Raw genomic sequence first — 22311 nt, 5'->3', positions numbered from 1 at the left:
AAATTTGCGAATTACTGCGATCTAAAATACGATTATACGTACAAGAAATCATCCTAATCAAGCGTACCTAACGTTGAAAATATTGTAACGGAAAAAGCAACAGTTGCACACCAAGCTATTTCAATTCGCGAATAATTTCGATACAATTTCATAATGAATTCGCTGATCGTAGTCGAATTACCTCGAAATGCTTTCTGGTAAAACCGATTAATTGGAAATTTCACGATGAGCTCAGGTATTCGAGCGTATCGAGAAAAATTTTCTTTTACGTCAACTGCAGGTAATATTAATTAAACGTGTAATTGTTTTTTATGTTACGTGTACCTACATATTTATCTTATTTATTATTACTCATTTCCTTGCTTATAAGTTTACATTATCGCATCGTTCTGCGATGGCAGTTCAGCTTTATGACTGTGTAAGACAAGTTCAATTAGATAATAGGTACCTATTTAAGTAACGTAAAATAGTACACTGATCTATCAATTGTCGAAATCAATTAATTGGTTGAATTAATCAATATTATTCTAATTACGATTAATCAATACGTTGATAACAAGCGTATGTAGATGCGATCGTGATAATAATGTACAGGGTGTTCCAGAATAACCTTTCACATTTTGGTGAGCACTGATCTGCGTTCAAATGGTGTTAGGGGAATGGTAAAAGCGGTTCCAGGTAGCCAACACATGCCGAATTATGTTTCAGTATTAATTTTTTACCATGGAGAAGTGGACGGCTGTGCAGCGCGCTTTTATTGTAAAGGCCTTTTTCAAAAATAATGACTCTTACATTAGTGCAATTCGTGCCTTCCGCAAACATTTTAAACTTACCGGTAAAAGTGAAGTGCCATCGAGGCCAACAGTGAAATTATGGGTAAAAAACTTCGAGAAAACCGCTCATGCTTGTAAAAATAAGCCTACAGGTCGGAAAAGATCAGTAAGAACGCCAGAAACAACGGACCGAGTAAGGCATTCAGTACAGACTACCCCTACCACTTCAATACGTAAACGAGCGTTAAATTTAAAAATCAAACCAACTTCTCTGCAACGAATTTTATCTGAAGACCTCAGTTTCCATCCATATAAGATTTTAATCATTCAAAAGTTACAAAAAACTGATTTTGTGAGAAGAAAATCATTTGCCGAGGATATGCTTACAAGAATTGATACTGGTGAGATTCCATTGAACTCGTTACTCTTTACTGATGAAGCTCATTTTTATCTAAACGGTGATGTGAATAAACAAAATATGCGCTACTGGTCGACAGAGAATCCGATGATAATACACGAGAAACCTCTACACTCCGCTAAGTTGACTGTTTGGATGGGCGTGGCTAAATTCGGTATAGTGGGACCATATGTGTTTGATGAAACGGTGAACGGTGAGAGGTATCGCAAAATGTTAAACGAGTTTCTCATTCCTGAATTGAAACGCAGACACAAGTATAGAGTTACTTGGTTCCAACAGGATGGCGCTACCTGTCATTCCGCAACGGACACGATTTCTTTATTGCGTGAGCATTTTGGTCATCGAATAATTTCGCTGAACACAGAAATTTCATGGCCACCTCGATCCCCTGATTTTTCAGCATGTGATTTTTTTTTATGGGGTTACCTCAAGTCAAAAGTATATCAAGATGATCCTAGGACTCTGAAACAGCTCCTAGATAATATTATTCGTGAATCAAGACTGATTAGAAGAGAAATGCTCAACAAAGTGTTCAATAATTTTAAAAAACGTTTGGTCGATTGTGTCAAAAATGATGGAAAACATCTTGGTGGAATAATTTTTAAAACTTAATTTATAATGAAAACTCAAATATATGGTCTAAAAACGGCACATTTCTACTTCATTTTGGTTATAAAAAAATTTCCGTAACCATTTTTCTCTCAGAGCTACTAATAAAACAAAAGTGAAAGGTTATTCTGGAACACCCTGTACCTATACGAAAGCACCTACGTCACATTAACGAATTGTAAATTAGGCTATTCGTATTCGTTACCTACATTTGGTCGCGAAATTGCAAAAAATGAGAACAATCTACATAATAGACATAGTATGGAACCATACCAACCGAAGAATATTTCTATATAAAGTGTACGTTGGGTACAGTAATATTTTTACGATTTGTTTGACTATACCTAACAAACTACAGGTGAAAGTTAAACAAAAACAATCCTAATAGGCACAGGTAGTAGATACGTTAACCAACGAGCAAACCATGGAGAAAAAAAACCGGAAATGGTGACATTTTGCGCAAAATCATTTCCTTTGCGGTGTATTCGAATAATTAGATATTTTCATAATGTAGTTTACATTTCATTTAAAATCACCCGTGAAGAGACATAGTCATTAAAACGGGTTCATCAACTATAAAGCAACACCGAGAAGAGCAATGATTTTAGGGATCATTTGTTCACGATGGGTTTAATTTGAATCACTGGACAACGAATATTCTACTATCACCCAAGCTAATTACCAATTAGTAGACACAGTTTTTCAATGTGTGACTTCATAATCTTGTAATTATTATTTTTTTAAAACCAATATTTGAATGAAACATTGACAAAATATTCACTAGTCCTCCTCCACCCCTCATTTTCGAAAGATTTTCCTAACTAAACAATAAACAGATTTTTGAGCAGATAAAGATGAAAATGCGAACAAACTTTTTTAAATTTTTAATAATTTTTGACCGGTACCTACCTAATAAATTCACCAACATTACATAGTTCGTATAATCTTCACGTAAACTAACAAGACAATACACATGAAGTACATAGATTAAATTAAAATACACACCTGTACCTACTCAATCTGCTTACAAGACTTGTACCTATACCTATATGCTAATTAGTAAAATTTATGTTTTTTTATGACGACGAAATGTATTCCTCACCTATGTGCATTGCCTGGATCGAACACGTGCAGCCCTTCTCGACATCATTAAACTAATTCATATACCACCACGTTAGCCTTTTCATTAGGTAATTCGAGCAAACAAGCTCAGGTACCAATTAAGTAAGGACTAAGGAGTAGCGAGTAGAACACGAAACCAAACTTAAAAGCCGCGTCAACAACGGTTGAAATATACAAATACAAAAGGCACACACAAGTACAACGGTTTGGATAACCCTACATCTACATTTGAAACTTACATGTCCACCCACACGTCCCCTATATGGTTCACCATACAACATCTTGTATCTCACAGAAAACACATTCGAGTAACCGTTTCGTTTGAGCGCAACAACCACCCTGTAAAGGTAGAGATACGTACTTACATTATCAAGTACCTACCCAATGGTACTCGCCCTACACTGATACACAAATATAATACCGACGAGCTTTTTTTCGAAACAGTTTCAACATGGAAACTCGACCCATTTCAAGAGCAATCTAGCATTTAGCATTTTCGACGTAGCGCAAAATTTATAATCGAGAAAAAAAAGCAAGCATGAAACGTTTATAAAGGTTAATGAATCCATAAACACGCGCTTTCGAGGTTCCATTAAATATGCATGAAGCTTTTTTCAACGACTATATTCGCCGTCTAACAACCTATCCTGGAATTAAAAATTTTATGAATAATCGTTACATAAATGTATATTGTTTTAAATTATCGAATTAAATGGTGGATTTTTCGTAATAACAATTGACCATGACCGTATTGTGTTAATTGATTAGAAAAAGTAATTCGCCATTTTGGTGAGGCTTTATTTTGGCGCAAAAATCACCTGGGTAGTCGTTAATTTAAGTAGATATGAGATTTTTCATTTTACGATCAATTAATGGGGCCGATTTTTATGCCCGTAATGTCGCTATGGTCTGGTGGATTTCGGTGTTCTATAATATGTGCGTATCGTGTAGGTACCTACTATAAATAAATATCGATCTTCTGTATCCCAAAATACTTTCTATTTATCTTATGAGGAAAAAATGAAGAGATGTTACTCGTATAATAGGTAGTACATAGGTAGGTACATTACTTGCATACAAAAACTCCCATCATTTCGTTGTAGTGATGTGAATATCTAATGATTCACTATCTACGTTCAAAATCAAAGAAAGATGAGTCGACTGGAATTTTTTGGAGCAGTTTTTATCGCACCTGACATACCTAATAAAGGGGAGATGTAAGAATTTAGAAAGTTTTCCAAATTTGAAAGTAAGAAGCAGATTACTTCTCCAAAATTAAAAACAAAAAGTGGCCTTCGAAAAATAAGTTGTTACCAAAAGAAATCGTAAAAAATACAAACATAATTAAAATTTAAAAATGAATGGTCTACTGGCTTCTCTAGACCAGGGCTGCAAGAGTATTGGATTTTGTACTCCCAAAAAAAAAAACTCTGCTCTCACTCCTCACGTTGAACCTATTCTGCTCTCAGAGTACTCCAACTCTGAACATTCCATTTTACTCTTACTCCAATAATTGAGCAAAACTCTCTAGCAATCCATGTACAGGTATACCTATCTGATAACTGATAAGTACTTACTTGAAAGGAAAAAATTCAAGTAACAACGCAAAATATAACAACACCGAATGAATTTTTGTGATTTCTGACGTTCTCCAGATATTCTAGACAACAATAGCAACAAAATAAAGATAAAAATAGATAGGCTAATGAATGGTTTGTTGGTTTCTGTAGATTTATTTTCAATAAATATCTCATTCAAACAGATATCCTCGTAAATATTTCTACAGCACGCTTCCCACACACTAAAATTTTATCGTTATGGGTTTGCGAGTATGTGAGGCTTACAATTAGAAATAAGTAAAGTGATTTCACAATTACTGTTTGCCAATAAGCGATACTTTTTCATCATTTCACCAACTGAAAACAACATTTCTCAACTCAAATACAAATGTCCCTCGAATACCTATAATGTATTCACTGTCTTTCATCTAAAATAGCAAATTTTTCATTACTCAAGTCACGCTCCTACAATACAAGCTGGTAAACTTTGGACTTGGGAGCTTTTTTCCTTATTAATCTATGCTTTTTTCGGCAGATTATAAAATGTCATTCAATTTGATAAGTCCCTATTCAAGTACCAAAATCACTGCGAAATCATAAATTTAAAAAATGTTGCTCGAACAATCGGGCAACGCGGTAGAGTTGTCCTCCGCTATCCCCAAGGTTCCAAATAAGTACGCGAAACGGGTAGAAATAAATCAATTTCCTCCCTCGAAAGTTCTAGAATTTCGCCCATTTCTCCAATTACTTCAAAACTCGTTTGAAAAACACGAAGAAACAAGAGTTGACCGGAATAAAAACAACCATCAGCCAAACTTTCAACAGTACCTAATTCAAAAAGAATACCTGACAATTCAATACCACGTAATCTTTCCAATCTTTTACACCATCCGTCATTTCCGAACGTAAAGGAAACAATAAATAAAAAAACGTAGCGTTCTAAATGAGAAATTTCGCAACATAGCGCACAACCGCACACGGTATCTCACCTTCAATAACATTTTATAATATCGAATGTGAAAATAAAAAAAATCTTCTGAATTGAAGTGTAATATAGGTGACGACCCTACAATCTTTACCAATAGAAAGGGTCACAACAAAACGCGCAGCATGAATTTAAGGTAGGCATCTAAAAAGAAAACCTTGTGAATGGGTGGACGATAAACATATAAAGGCCGTATTAGGGGTCAAACTGTTGTATGTATGTACCATACTCTGAAACAGTTGGGTTAAGAATAGAAAAACGGGGTCTTTTTTTCAAAATGTAAAGACAACCGCAACATCCATTCGTAATTACTACATCCAAATACATACGAGTACAAAGTTATACTATGCTCGAAGACTAAATATCAACAGCGTCGAAAAAATTTCGGATATTTACACACGTAGGTATAAATGCGGTGCATTTCTTGAAAATAAAATCATGTTCTCGGATTTCATTGCAGTTTACAAGAGAAATATTTTCGTTGGCTTATTCCCAACGCAATGATATAATTTCTTGATTCGGTGTATCGAAATTAAACTCGAAAAAAGAAACATTTCGATACATAAAACTGGTGTAATGGTTGTTCAGATAAACACATTCCACATCGCATCACTCTGGTGTTCACCTACGCTCTCAGGAACACTTCGCGTTACCTTTTCACATATATAAGTATTTCTTTAGATAGGTATCTACCTATTACCTATCTCTACCTGTACGGTTTTTCTTCTCTATTTTTCCTACTTGAATTCCAAAGTGTAGACCTCGTCCACAAACATTAATACCCGTGAAAAATAGGTATCTCACAAGGAAGTCTAAACTCTGTAGCGTGCAGTAATCAAGGCACCTAGTAGAAAATCGTAAAATACGATTTCCGATCTTCTAAATTAATCGAAGACCATTAAGCAAATACCATAAGGTGATGAAACTAAGACCTATAATTTTACATATTATGTTTACATTACATCGATCGAATCGTTCAAGTTTGAGCATTTGCATGCCAGTCTCTAGTATATTTTCTTCAACACTGAACGCCCCCACCCCCTCCCTTCCAATTTCATTCCTCTTATTCGTTTCAAAACCAGCCTTCAAATGCTGGCAAAATTTTTGGCAGTTGTTACACCAGATTCAAGTATTTATTCTTCTCAGAAACTGAATGTGTGTAGTAACGATAAAAAAAATGGTGATATTGGCATGTTGAAGCATTAAATGTATTAAACTTTTCCAATGAACAACATCTATTATATGAAAACTTCTCTCAAGTAAGAAAAAAATTCAACAGGTTACATGTGACTACCATGAAAGAGATGGAACCAATGTGCACAACTTCATTAACCCTTGTCCACATTATTATTTGAAAAACGTTTTCAACCAGAGTGCACTCATTTTTTGAGGTTCATTTCCCCAGGTCGACCATTTTCAGGTAGAGGGGTAAAAGTGGTGTCAATCGTTTATGATCTTTTATGCACAATTGCACATGTTCAGTTTTTTGTGCTTCCCCTTATCTTCATATTTGAAAAAAAATGTCTGACCGAATAAGGGGTGAAATTGGCCTCCGCTCCGATTTTTTTTCTTCATGGGGCTCAGATGCTGTCCCTTGGTGAGAAAAAATTCCCCAACAATTTTTGACTCCGTATCCCCACTCCTTCCTGTATTTTTAACCGTCTTATTGCGTTATTTTCAAGTTTTTATTCTGAGAAAAATAAAGAAAAACTTCCGTTCTATGTCGCAAAGTTACATTTACGATGTATTTTTCTTCATTCTTAGTTCACACTTCTATGTTTTTTGCCATTTGAAATTTTCAGATTGGGCATTTTTTAAAATGATCAAAAAAATATTTTTTTTAAATGTAGAATCTACCTGCGTATTTGATTCTGTCGATTTCGTTGTCTTAAGAGCTGAAAACTGCAATCACGAAAAAAGTGTCACAAGGTTTTGACAAAATTCGGTGGGTACATTCATTTTGAATAAAGAAATTCCCTGAAAAAGTTTTAGCCCCGCAGGTGCCCGTGGAAGGGAGATATGAACCCGCAAAAAGAGAGCATTTTTGAAAAAGTTATGAAAAACGTATCAATGTAGGTCTACGCAGAATCTCAAATACTGTTTGGAATTGAGCAATTCTTTCCAAAATAGACGGAGTGTGCCTTACTGCCTTAAGCGAAAGAATCCCAATTTTTTCAAAAAATGTTGGTTTTTAAGAAATACTTAGCTGTTATTCGGAAATGAGTCATTTAGAAAACGAAGATTTAAGCTATTTCGTAGCAATCCGTATCTCGGATTAAAATCAGATATATGTCATAGTGTACCTCTAACAACTCTATGACTACTTCAATAATCCGTACATCCGATGTAAGATGTTTGCGCAATTCAAAAGCAAACGTCACGAACACAAATCGGAAAAGTTGAAAATCTTTGAAACTGCGTGTTTTATAGCAAAACTTCGTCAAGCACTTGAAAATGAGAAACGCTCAACTCTTTAGTCAGCCAGTACAAATAGTCATTTCTTTTCAAGTTGATAGTGATACTCGTGCGAAGAAAGCGCCGAAAAAATACAAAACGTTTGTTCCGGACAAACGCTGGTTCATGGTCCAAAATGAGAAAGTTTTACTCGTATAAATTCTGTATTCCGCGAAATTTTCCTATAACGCGAACGAGGAGAATTGCGACTGGTGATTTGTTTGTTCGCCAATAACGTACAGGGAATACTTGCTCATTAGCATACTGAAAAACAATGCAATTTTTACGGCATTGTTGCAAAGTGCCAACAAGTGTAAATTTTGTCTGAATTGTGGCGAGAATAAGATGTTTTCTCGTAATAGGTGCCTGTAGAATGTAGGTATCATCTACGAGTAAATACCTCAATACATACATGTATGGTAACATCTGGAATGACAATGACATACATTTTCTTACCTTTCCTAAAATTGGGGTTTTTGTACTACTCACACAGAAATAAGCTACTCCATAAAAAATTGAGCAAAACAGCCAAGAACTTTTGAAATTCCGGTTTTTTGAAATTGGAAATATAATTATGAAAAAATCTGCACCACTCTGAGAAAAAAATTTCAAAACCCGAATTTAGCTAAAAATAAGCGATTTGAAAATTTTCAACTGCCAAGTAAGTATACATAAAACCTTGAAAATGGTCTTGGATTTCCATGAAAATGAAATGGGACGGCGGTAAATCTCAAATGTACCTGCATACACAATACACATCATCTGAAACTTGGCCATAATTCCCAAAACGGGTTCAGTAAGGGCTAGAGCAGAAAAACCACAATTTTTTCAAAAATGTTTTTTCTTTAAGAACTCGTTGAGAATTCGTTTTCCTCCAGGAGCACCTCCGGAACTAAAATTTTTCCTTAGTAACTTTCAACTCGAAATGAATTGGTCTTCACTCATACACTGAGTTTGGTCAAAATCCTCCACCATTTGTTCAAAATTATCTGCGAATACCCAAGATTTGAAAAATTTAATAATAAAATAAAACATCTAAGATTTTCTGAGAAAATGATCCTGAATATAAAAATTATGCATAATACATATGTAATTTCCGATCATAATTGCACGTTTTATTTAAATAATTTTAATGATAATGCAGGCATCTTATCAATGCATCGTCATACTTTTATAGTAAAACGTTCTCGTGCAGAACCAGACTTCAATCTATTAAATTGATCATAGCGAATAAAGTTATTTCTACCACATGAAACATTGTTTACGTCTAATGTACAAGTAAGTCCAAACACGTGGTAAAAATATTATTAAGGTAAGGGTACCGGATACATGAAAAATCCTCTGTTCAATGGTGGACCTAAATATAAAAACGTTAAAAATAATAACAACGTATGAAGAAGCTACTATACGTATAGCGAAGAGAAACGAACGTTTGACTTTTAACCAAAAAGGGTTGTAAAGTACAATTGGTTCGAGGTAAAATTTGGAAGTAATCCAGTATACTTCTACAGAATATTAAGGGAAGTCGAAATTTAGCTGGAATCAATACTTATGTTTTCAAGCATTCATATAATCAACTTGAAGTTGAACAATTTGTTAAGTAACACCGATCACCTACAAATACATATTTTCAAATCTGCCTCGTTATATCTGATAAAGTTAGTTAAGTAGATTTTAGAAGAATTATTTTTCATTAAGCTTGCGTAACACTCGGATTAAATGAAACCAATCGTTATTTATTTTTTATGAAAAATATTTGTCGTAAATTGAAAACCCTATAAAGTCAAGTGTACTAAAATGATTCTTCACGAAGGATGACAAACTGAAAGTTTGAGTAATTTCATCATTTATGGTAGATATGTTAGGTAATATGTATTAGTCATACGTGTGTCGTCAAGTTTCGAGTAGGTAATTTTTTCCACGCAATTCGAGAGTAAAATAAATACTATACGATTATCGCAGATACCTAGACCTACCTACCTACCTACCTTACTTATGAGCTCATTCATTTTAAAGCTCGAAGAAAATATTAATTTGACTAAGTAATTTGTCGTCTTATTCGATTGTCAAAGACTTATTTTACAAACAAATTAACATGCAAATGAAGTTCACAATAACAGTTAACAGTCTGTAATGTCCGCTTTATTTAAAATAGAAATTCGACGTGACTTTTCGAACACTGAAAGTAAAAAATACACCAATCTTTGTTTCATTTCTCAGGCATCAGTCTATTATCCTTTGTAGGTACTTACCTACTTAAATTAATTTAGGTGACGGACTCTTAAAACTAGATCATTTTTCTCTTTTTATTCTGCCCCTCATTCACTTGTTTGAAACTGCAGGTGGTGTAATTATTTATGTATTTCATACAGCAATTCAATTTTTTGATGGTCTTTAATGAATTGGTGAACATGCACACAAAACAATACTCTAGAGAGCACAGATGTACCACAGAAGTGCATTAAAAAAAAATTGCCAGTGATGGCAGGAACCGATGGGCTCAGAGCAAATATAATTTTGGCAGCTATCTCAAAGGAAACCCAATTCGTGTAAAATTTTTCCATGAACTACGAAATTTTTTTCAGAAAAACTTATAACTTATTGTTTGAAAGAGGATTATCTAGCTTTTCAGCGCTTTGGCGCGAAGCAGAAAAAAACTCGATTGCAATGGTTTTTCCATCATTGAATTGAATTCATTTCATTTCAATTCAACACATAGCAAATCAGCGAACAGTATTTCAACTAATAAGCTAATTAACGAGTAGTGTGTAGCCTACTTATTGAAACCAAAAAACGAGACTGAATTTGAATTCACATTTCATTTTGAATATTTTTTACAAATGTTGGAATGCGTAGATGAAGTTCAACATATTTTTCATTCCATAAGAAATGTGTTTCTACTTTGTTTTTTCAACATCAAAAACAAAAAGCAATAAAAGAATATTATTTCAACAGAAAGAATTTTCATTTCAGAAAGCTCCATGACTTGTATGGAAAATACGTCAATTTGAATTTTTGAACTTTCATTTCAATTTCTTCTTAAAAATTCAAAATGAACTTTCAACTAATTTTCACAATCTTTGCGCTTTTTCTCCTTGCACAATTTTTTTTCAAAGCAAAAATTTTTCGAAATTCAATTTTGTTACTTTTCAAAAAAATTGAATTTTGAACAATTTTTTTTCGAAATTGAAACTCTAAAGTAAAATTTGGTCAAAATTGAAAACCACCAAGTGATTTTGTTCTATTTTATTCCAATTTTGTTGCGATGTAGATATTTTTCTTTGAGCACTGTCGAAGTTCTTGAAAAAAAGTGATTGAAATTTTGTATTTTGGAGCGGACATTCAATTTCTCCTTTGCGGATCTTGGAAAAAAATTGAAAAAAAACAACCGAAATAATTTTCAGCTGTGATAAAATTTTACAGCAGATTTCTATCAACTATGGCCTTTTGTTTCTGTCTTCATCTATAAATTTGGTTTTAGAAATCAACATGATCTGTCAGAGAAAATTGAGGTAAGTCTTCAATTTCCAAAATGAGCGATCACTCAAATTCATTTTTTTTTCAAATATCGCAATCTTAATTATTCACACCAACTTCTCTCGTGATAATTCTTGAAATTTTATCGATTGAACTTCTTCCAGACGTTAAAAGGGTTAACGGTAAAATGAACGAGTCACCTGTATCTGAGCAACGTCATGTAAGCATATTAGTAAACAATAGGTAGGTAAGTACTAATAATGTGAAACACAAAATGACTGTTTCCTAAATTAAATGAGCATTATTAACGTGTCTGTCTGTGTTTGATGTCCCAGTCCCAGGAAAATTTTCAGCAATTGGAGGTGAATTTTCAAAGCGATTCGCAACATACAAAAAAAAACTTCATCAGACTTCAAGAATTGAGTAGATGACAGGCTAAATTATCTATGCATGCTGATGCATATTTCAAAATGTATGACACAAAAATCCGAGAATGACATTTACAAGGCAAGAGACAAATTATTTCTACACAGAGAAGACATAGCAGCTGAGTTTACCTTTGTACAGAATTAATTAACATCTGCACTATCATAATTACATATTTCATCATAATATTCCAAAGGAAATACATACATTAATCCGGTATCAGGAAGATGAATTAATAATGTCAATGTTTTCGGTTTAAACTCTCCTTAAAATTCCCCACAAGTCTGGTTGTTTTAAGTATTTTCAATTTTAGAGAACTTGCTGCATTCCGAGCGTTTCAAATGAATTTCTCGAAATAAAATGAATGATTTTAAAATCCTGCACTTTTCGAAAACAATTCCTCAAAGAAATCATACAAAGATACAACTACCATTGTTCAGAAAAAACGAAGACGAAAAACAAAACCTCAGAAAGGCAGGCAAACCTTTGACAAAAAAACGGTCCAAATACAAAGAAAGTACCAAACTAAAATAAAAAATTATTTAAAAAAAAGAACGGTCGAGCTAAGAAACTGGGAAAAACAGAAATATCCAGACAACCTATAAATCACTACATGAAAACATGAGAACGTTTTACAAAAGAAAAAGAAACGTTTTAATGGTTTAAACGTTTTTACGTCATCAAAGCGTGAGATCCTGAGATCTGAGAGGAAATACATAAATAAGTAAACCAACGTGCACTGAAAATGGATCAGTAAGGAATGTAAGGATAGTGGATACTCGTCACTCGATCACAATTAATACTTTACTGAATTCAAATCATTGCATCGATCATTCATTCAAATCCTGAGGAATAGATACACTCATTGATGAGCCACGACTAAAGAAATTTATAATACCTTATAATACAAGATCCATTGACGATCTTGAACTAAATCGATCTAGATCAACGTGTGAAACTTACTTTTTGATTCAGAGCAGTCGTTCAAAATCAGTTTCCAACACACCACTTAACAATTAACGAACAAACGAAACGAAATACTGAAAACGTGGAAGTAAAATCATTAATTCGAAAACGATAACACTACTAATCGATGAAGTATTTCAGAATAAATCAAAGCAACAGCTTTACTTACGCCACAAAACACACCGTTCGAGCCAAGCGCGACGCTGAAGAACAGTAACAGCCACGATACACACACGCACACAATACCTACTTTACAGTTTCAGTAGGATCTCGGAGTCGGAGTCGAAGTAGAAAACGGCTAAAGACGGAAGGAGGGTGTTTGAATTACATGAGCAGTGCGCGGGAACTGGTCTTGCCTGAAGGTTCAATCTCCCCACCAAGTCAGGTATTCTCACACCTTTGTTTATTCCACGAATACCTACTCAAGTATGCGGAGATCACATCAAAATTGGTTTGTATTATGCAGGTAAGAATCGTGTGTGAGAGCATTTACAAAATTGTTGCGTTTCTCTGCCGTTCACTACGTGGAGGACAACTCTCCAGCGCTACTATTGATGCATGCTATTTTCTTCACAAAAATGCAATTTTTCGAATGTTCGCGAGTTCGGGTGAATTTTTATGTGGTCTCAAATTAAAGACAATGAAATTCCCTATCGATTGATGTTAAATTTTTATCATTTCGCGTGAAAATAACGATTTTATAATATGAATACTTCCATTTACCGATTTTTGCATACTACATAATATGACAACTTCAAACTCAAAATATTCAAAATTTTCAGTGAACACATTGGTATTTTAATAAAGCAAAATGTTCGTAATTTTATCCTCTTTAAAATGGGGGTCTCCCGAAATCTCTACATTTAACCGTTGAAAAGTTTTCGAAGCTGAAAGTTGCGAAAACAATGCAAAAACCAGCTGCGAGCGGTAGTGTTGGTGAATTTTTATGTGGTTTCAAATTAAAGACAATGAAATTCCCTATCGATTGATGTTAAATACTTAAATTTTAATCATTTCGCGTGAAAATAACGATTTATAATATGAACACTTCCATTTACCGATTTTTGCATACTAGGTACATATGTCAACTCAACTTCAAACTCAAAATACTCAAAATTTTCAGTGAACACATAGGTATTTTATTAATGCAAAATGTTCGTAATTTTATGCTCTTTAAAATGGGGGTCTCCCGAAATCTCTACATTTAACCGTTGAAAAGTTTTCGAAGCTGAAAGTTGCAAAAACAACGCAAAAACCAGCTGCGAGCGGTAGTGTTGAACTTTGAACTAAAATTACTCAAAATTTTGAGAGGACACATAGGTATTTGAGTAATACAAAAGGTTCGTAACTTTATCCTCTTTAAAATACTTTTTTACCCAAAGCTCTACCTCTGGCCATTTAAAAGTTTTCGAAGTTTAAAGTTGCGAAAACCAAATAAAAAACCATCTGCGGGTAGTAAATATTGAAATTTGAACTAAAATTACTCAAAATTTTGAGTGGACACATAGGTATTTGAGTAACGCAAAATGTTCGTAATCTTATCCTCTTTGAAACACTTTTTTACCCAAAGCTCTACCTCTCAGTGTTCAAAAGTTCTTGAAGATCAAAGTCGCGGAAAGAGGTCACTGATCAACACTATAGGTACCTATGTGGGTAATGGGTATGTGACTGCCAAGGGAACCTCTTGAGGTGCCCGCCTTCGTGCCTCCGATTTGAACGGGGCCGCGATTTTTGGAAAGAGCATGTTCTAAAACTCATCCCAAAACCAAATTTCCAGCTGCCCAAGTTCATTTTTCGATTTTTGGCGAATTTTTGAAAGTCCAAAATTGACTATTTTGCTGATTTATGCCTTTTTTTAAAAAAAAAGTACGTAATTGATCAGTAAAAATGTTCAAAATACGACCTAAAAAACTGATATTAACCTCCCAAATCCTAATTTCGGCATTTCCAGCCATTCTGGAGCCTCCAGCGCGATTTTTCAATTTCTCCAGAATTTTAAATTTGCTCCAAAAGACGTGAATATGAAGTTGGGCAGCTGAAAATAGAGTTGTGTGTCATACTCGATTTGTTTAACGAATTCATCCACATTTCAGCCGATTCTGGAGGACTGAGGAGACACCTGAAGAGTGGTTTTTTGACCAGCTTTTTTTCAAATAAAAAATCTAAAAAAATCAAAAGTTTCCGGATTACGAGAAAATTTTCGAAATTTGCGCGAATCACAGTATTTTGTCATGAACTAACCCCACGAGGACGAATGTCACCATTTCCAGCAATTCTGGAGCCTCCAGCGCGATTTTTCAATTTCTCCTGGGGCTCCAGAAGGCTGGAAATGGGGAAATTCTCCCTCGTGGGCTTGATTAATAACAAAATACAGCGATTCGCGCATTTTTCGATAATTTTCTCGCAAACGAGAAATTTTTGATTTTTGGATATTTTTGTTATGAAAAAAGCTGGTCAAAAAACCACTCTTGAGGCGTCCCTTCCAGAATCGGTTCAAAGGTGGAACTCGATTTTTAGCTGCCCAATTTCATATTCACGCCTTCTGAAGCAAATTAATAATTCTGGAGAAATTTAAAAATAGCGCTGGAGGCTCCAGAATGGCTGGAAATGGCGAAATTTGGATTGGGGGGATAATATCAGTTTTAGGACTTATTTTGAAAATTTTTACTGATCAAGTACGTACTTTTAAGTTTTAAAAAAAGCATAAATCACCAAAATAGTCAATTTTGGATTTTCAAAAATTCGCCAAAAATCGAAAAACGAACTTGGGCAGCTGAAAATTTGGATTTGGGGGTTTTAGAACATGCTCTTTCCAGAAATCGCGGTCCCGTTCAAATCGGAAGCGGACACCTCAAGAGTTTCCCTTGTGAGAACATAATAATATGTACGAGTACAATTATTTTATCACTTTTCGCAAATTTGACCTTCAGGAACTTTTGAACACTGAGAGGTAGAGCTTTAGGTAAAAAAGTGTTTCAGAGAGGATAAGATTACGAACATTTTGCGTTACTCAAATACCTATGTGTCCACTCAAAATTTTGAGTAATTTTAGTTCAAATTTCAATATTTACTACCCGCAGCTGGTTTTTTATTTGGTTTTCGCAACTTTAAACTTCGAAAGCTTTTAAATGGTCAGAGGTAGAGCTTTGGGTAAAAAAGTATTTTAAAGAGGATAAAATTACGAACATTTTGTATTACTCAAATACCTATGTGTCCACTCAAAATTTTGAGTAATTTTAGTTCAAAGTTCAACACTACCGCTCGCAGCTGGTTTTTGCATTGTTTTCGCAACTTTCAGCTTCGAAAACTTTTCAATGGTTAAATGTAGAGATTTCGGGAGACCCCCATTTTAAAGAGCATAAAATTACGAACATTTTGCATTAATAAAATACCTATGTGTTCACTGAAAATTTTGAGTATTTTGAGTTTGAAGTTGAGTTGACATATGTACCTAGTATGCAAAAATCGGTAAATGGAAGTGTTCATATTATAAATCGTTATTTTCACGCGAAATGATTAAAATTTAAGTATTTAACATCAATCGATAGGGAATTTCATTGTCTTTAATTTGAGACCACATAAAAATTCACCCGAACTCGCGAACAATCGAAAAAATTGCATTTTTGTGAAGAAAATAGCATGCATCAATAGTAGCGCTGGAGAGTTGTCCTCCACGTAGTGAACGGCAGAGAAACGCAACAATTTTGTAAATGCTCTATGCAGGTAAGAATCGTGTGTAAAAATTTCGTCATTTAAAAAAAATTTTCCGACGCATCAGAACGATAGTGGGACACTTGAGAAAATTTCATTTAAATAAATACCTAACTAAATTTCTACGTTCGATTTCTGTTTGGAAATGATACAATCTTACTTTGTTGCCCACTGCCCAGTACTACCGGGCTTGAAATTTTTTAGTATGGTTACGTAATATGTAGTACTTACTTTATCCAACTGGGTACATTTGATTCTCGAGATCACGACAAATTATAAGAAAGAACAAAATTACTCGAAATCAGTTTTTTATTTTCTAGTTAAGGAATAAAAACGCGTATTTGAGCACTCGGGGAACTGAGCAATCAGCGTGAGGAAACAAAACCATCTTCCGAAATCCCTAGTAACGAAAATCTAAATTATAATAACCGAAGCTGTGCGTAATACTAATAACCTCATGATCGTCAACAAAAAAAATTCAACATTTTTGAAGGAAATTGATATCGCACTTCACAGTTCACTCGCAGATAAAATGAAAAAAAATGTGCTATCTAGCGTTTAAAACAGCGATACATGAACGAATTTGTTGTAATCACGCTTGTAATTAATATTTGAAATGCTGTACCATCGACTAATTAGATTAATGAATTGAAGATTACGTCAATTTTTTCCACTCGAACAGGGATTCAACAAAATTAATTTTAAGAATACCTACACATTCGAATTTTATTTGAAAAGCAAATTGCAAAAAGTTACGGTACATACAAATATGTATGCCTTTTAGAGGCTTTTACTCACGAAAAGAGCCAATGGAAACTCTAGGGCAAATAAAATTTTATTCTACTCAACTTAATTGAAACATATTTTTAAAATTGAGATTACCCAGCGTTCAGTAGATGAGGAATAATTTTCACTGGTAGTAAATATATGGGAACGGACCTCCTTTTGAGAGTAATTTTTTCAGCATAATTATAAGTCAGATTACTTAATTTTTTCAAAAAATTAAAAATTTGTTGGTAAATAAGACAATTTACTTCTTTCAGCTCCTCTTCTTCTCCGCTCACCCACTCGAGAACGTTTTCGTTATGGAGAGTCACGCAGTCAAGTGAAAGAAGTTGCCAGATTATAAACTGAAAGGCGTAAATCTACAAAAATGTTTTACATACAAATTAGTTGATTTTATTAGCTACCTAGTACCTACCTATACCTAATCTTAAGGTACAGCACCTCATCATTTTTATTGAAGTATTGATCATATGATTGTATATTAAATATTTCTGTTTTCGGTGCTCTTCAACGCCGACTATGAAATGATCATTTCGTATTCTTGTACGAATACATTTTTGTGTATTTTCTGAACAATCTTACATTGGAACATATGTACATATAATATTTCAAACTACAATAATCATACTACTTAATCGAAAATTTGAAGATGTTAGTTACTCACATTTCAAAAATGAATATTTACATACAAATTCTTTTATTCGTTTAACCAATATTAACCCGTTGTTTAAGTGATTCAGAAATTCAGATGTTTTTTTTTTGTATCAAATTATCAATAAAGATACAAGCATAAGTAATAGTATATATTGTACAATCATCACAAATTTCGAAGATAAAATTGAAAAAAACAACTACACACGATTTTTACTGAATCATCGAAAGTGAAATACTTTCTATGTATCAAACTTTTTCAAAAACAACTTAGGAGGTTCATTTTAATCCTGTCCTTAACGTTGTTTTGATAGTGGACGTTAGCAATGTAGCAGTCGTTTTAGATAGGTAAACAAATAAAACAATTTATTCTAACAACAAAAAATTGTCAGCTTACTTTGATTTTATACTTCATGTAACTTTAATGCTTCTCAAATATTCAAAATTTCAAATGAAATAAGATTTACCTGCAACTGTTATTATTTTCAAATAAATGCTGATGAATTATAGAGCTCATTTTCATGCATAGCATAATGATTACTTGATTAGTAATGAAACCACACAGAAATCAATATGGAAAAAATTTCTTTTATCTTAATTTTTTCGTTTGATTTTACTTTTTCGAAAATTCAATTAAAATTAAATTCAATAATCCGAATTTTAATATTTAAAATTTCAAAACTGCGAGTAAAACGTAAAATAACTGTGACCGTAGGTGATCGAGAAATTTGACTTCTTCGATTTCCATTTTATGGATATAGGATGTGGCGTATACTCGTATGAACCTAATGCATGGTGAAAGATGAGATAGAGAAGTATAATCAACATCCATCAATCGAATGGTATTTTCTCTACACCAAACTCTTTTAACAAGTATGGGTAATTTTAGATTTTTGTAAATTTTCATCCCTTATCTACTCACAAAGAAATTGTGTTATTGATATTATGGGAGAACTCCTTCGTTTTCTGATTCAATTTTTCAAAGAAAATGAATACTTTTTTCTAAATTGACCAGGTAAGTAGGTACCTATGTAGATAATAAAAATTCAATAAGTTGTATTTTTAGCCATAAGTTCATATCAATCATTTTTATTCGTTATTCATGTTGAATTATTTAGTAGGTATAAAAATAATTTCAGAAATAATTTGATTAGGTATTTTTTGTTTATTTTACAAAATTATGGAATCACTTTTCTCTTGATTGAACAATTTCTAATAATCGAATGACACTTTTTTTTAGGTAGATATGCAAGCGAGAAAAAATACACGATTTGATATAATTTTGTAAAATATAATATAGGTAATGTGACAAATGATATAGAAGTTAAAACATAGCTCTAAGTTCTACAAAAGTATCACAAGTTCCATCAAACAATAAAAAAAAAAAAAAAACAACGCTAATTATAAATTACAAATTACGCTTGACTAAATTACAAAATAATGATAGGTAGATATGTACTTATATAACTTCAGTACCCACGATTTTAAAAAAAATATAATAAATAATATCAGAAAATTATTTAATATCAGCATATGAAATTATTTGATTCAAACAATAAACAATTAAACTCACACATTGTATTTTCGATCGAGTATCTATATATTGTATACTGCAGAAAATTCAAGAAAGATGCTCATAAGATATCATTCGAGAACGTTATCAATTATTCAAACCAAACACTACGTGCAAATAATTAATAGTTATGATAATTAAATTTAAATCAGATTTGAAAATGGTTCAAGCTTAATATTAAATTATAAGGCTAATATCTCATAAATATAATCTAATGCATACAGTAAATGAATTAAGAATACTTTTATAAAATTACAAACTTATCGTAATCATGATGATTTTTAATACATACTCAATTCTTATTCGATAAAATGGAACATACAAAGAACAAATAACTTTTATGAATTAAATACAGCGTAACAAGCTAATACAGAAATTAAAATGCAATCTTTAGCATGAGAAAACAAAAATCAAGGAAAGAGATAACGATCACTCGGGAGCAAATGCCATAGTAAAATTTTGAAGATTTTTCTAAAAACAAAACAGTGTTTGGAATTTTTAAAAACAAATTTTACACGTATCACAAAATTTTGAAAACGATACATATTTGAAAATGTAACACCTACACGAACGGAGGAATGCATCATTTTATGATTTTACTCGTAAGATAGTTTAGGTAAGGTATTTTTGAAATTATTAAATGGCACAACGATGTATCTTTTGATTAAAACGTTTGATAAAGCAACGTAAACGCACATCTTACAACATGAAAATAAGGTGGTTTGATATTAGTACTGGCGAAAAAACACGGTTTAGTACAATTTGGAGAATAAGAATGTAACAACGATGACTGGAAATGCGGTGAATGCCAAAGTAGTTGCAGAGCTGTTTGGAGGTTTGCATACGTTAGCTGTTTTGGTGTCGTTGGCGGGGATGTAATTTTTGCAGATCACGGAAGCGAAATCCTGTTCACTTTCTTTGGACAAAGCTGCGTCGAATTTCTGAAAACAAGTAGAGTACATTAAGTACGATTATTAAATAAATATGTACTCATTTTACAAGCAGATTTTATTGAAAAAACTCATCTCGTTAAACACGTACTTGATTGAAAATGATGAATGGGAAACTAGGAATAGGATATTTCTTGGTTTCAGCTCCATAAGCCGACAATAAACTATCAGTCAAGTTGGTATTCCCCAAACAACTTTTGATATCTTGAACATTGAGCGATGATTCAGTAGCACACTGAAACATTCGAATAATTCAAGTTTAAATAGGTATACAATATACCTACATGATAAATGCAGGTGCACAAGCTAGTAAAATTTCCAGCACAGCTAATCAGCTAAGAAAGACAGAAAGAGAAGTGGGGTAAATGTGACCCTATTGTGTCAAAAACGTCCAATGAAAAAAACAAATCAAAAATAAGTCAGTACCTACATAATACTTACTAAAAATTTACAAAATTACTTGTAGAGGTACAGAAATTTGTAAATTCAAGTTGTAAATTTTGAATATTAATCCTGCATTATCACTGCTCTCGCGTAGTTTTTTTTTCAAAAAAAAACTTTCAAAACAAATCCTCAATCTTATTTTTTTTTAAATTTGAATAAAAAGATTCAATATTTAATTTTTGTAATAATTTATTACCTACATATATAAAATGAATAGTACCTATAGGCAAATGAGTCATTCACAATTGGTTTGCCGTGACTTAAGAATAATCACTTTTTCATGGAAAACATTACTTGTTTAATGACAGAATACAAATTGTCGTTCACATTTGAAAAAAATTGCACTAATGATTTAATGTTTGATTTTTATTGAAATTTTTTATGAAGTCAGTGATACTTGGAAGTCCATGATTCGCGTTTGTGAACGTGATTTTGAGAAATCAGACCGAATTAACTAAATAAATACGTGCCGGTTACGAATTACATTTTCGTGAGGAAAATATAAATTTTTCGACATGAATATTAGGTGACCGCTCAATAAAACGTTAGCTACCTACTTCCTGAGAATTGTAAAACAAGAAGTCAGAAGTATAGGTAGCTTAGGTACATTAAATAGGTTCTTTTGAAAAATGTACTTTCCTCGAAGAGGTTCATCAATAATTTTATTATAAGTAAAGTCATTACTATACGTAGATATTAATATAGGTACCTACAATCCTACATCAATAATATTCAAATGAAAATTTTGTCTTAAAATTTTGAGATGAAATAGAAATTATGAGACCGCGCTCCACGGGCTTCCAGGTCTATGTTTATTGTTTACATCTCAACATCATTAGTACGAAAATAATAATTTGCACTTACTTCTTCAATCGGATATGCGTATGGGTCGACAGTCTTCATATTAGTTCGTGCCAATGAGCAATTGACAAATTTCAATTTGGATGACAGTGGTGCGCTCAAATACAAAACACAAGCGTGTACTTTATTTCCATAGCACTCTTTTTCTCCATGCTGGCAACTAAACGCCAGGGTTCCGTTTGGGAGATTTGTTATCTAAAGTTAACATCAAATAAAATTCAATAATTAAATTAAATTCGAGCCTAAAATTCAGTATCTATTTTAAAACCAGCGTATTAAAAAAATTAATTTCTGAATGAAAATGATGAATATCAACTATACATGATAGGTAATAAAAATATTATTTTATCATCACCTTGAATTTTATCTTTGTCTCAAAAAATACCAATAGATAGGTATTTAGTCATTTGAATCCAAATCCCTTTTACCAGAAATTTTTCTGAACCCTTCTGCTACGAAAGAGGAAAAACTAAAAATATCTCAAGTGCATTTTAAAAACCCTTCAAAAATCGAATTTTTGGCGGACTTTATGCCAATCCCTCATTT

At 32.9% G+C, this 22311-nt stretch overlaps 2 protein-coding genes across 8 annotated transcripts in view; both read right to left on the bottom strand.

The window, feature by feature from the left end:
• LOC135838506 (podocan-like protein 1) overlaps nucleotides 1–17043 on the bottom strand; it is a 46651-nt gene extending 29608 nt beyond the window's left edge. For 2 of the 7 annotated variants that reach the window (XM_065354172.1, XM_065354173.1), the window contains exon 1: nucleotides 12787–13062. The gene's annotated coding sequence lies outside the window, so the exon portion shown is untranslated. Of the gene's footprint in view, nucleotides 1–4499; nucleotides 4583–12786; nucleotides 13110–16731 lie in introns of those variants that run through there. The other 5 variants (XM_065354169.1, XM_065354168.1, XR_010557421.1 and 2 more) reach the window with 5 other exon arrangements.
• Nucleotides 17044–19214: 2171 nt separating this feature from the next.
• The window catches only part of LOC135838508 (GILT-like protein 1), a 35548-nt gene continuing 32451 nt past the window's right edge, over nucleotides 19215–22311 (bottom strand). The window contains exons 3-5 of the mRNA XM_065354174.1: nucleotides 21769–21960; nucleotides 20552–20695; nucleotides 19215–20451 (exon numbers count right to left, since the gene is read on the bottom strand). Of these exons, the coding sequence (XP_065210246.1) occupies nucleotides 20263–20451; nucleotides 20552–20695; nucleotides 21769–21960 (525 nt within the window). The 3' untranslated portion in view covers nucleotides 19215–20262. The remainder of the gene's footprint in view (nucleotides 20452–20551; nucleotides 20696–21768; nucleotides 21961–22311) is intronic.

Source organism: Planococcus citri, chromosome 3 (genome assembly GCF_950023065.1).
Source record: "Planococcus citri chromosome 3, ihPlaCitr1.1, whole genome shotgun sequence".
NCBI classification, from domain to species: domain Eukaryota; kingdom Metazoa; phylum Arthropoda; class Insecta; order Hemiptera; family Pseudococcidae; genus Planococcus; species Planococcus citri.
Note: the sequence above shows the minus strand (reverse complement) of the source record. Positions and strands in the feature narration are given on the sequence as shown.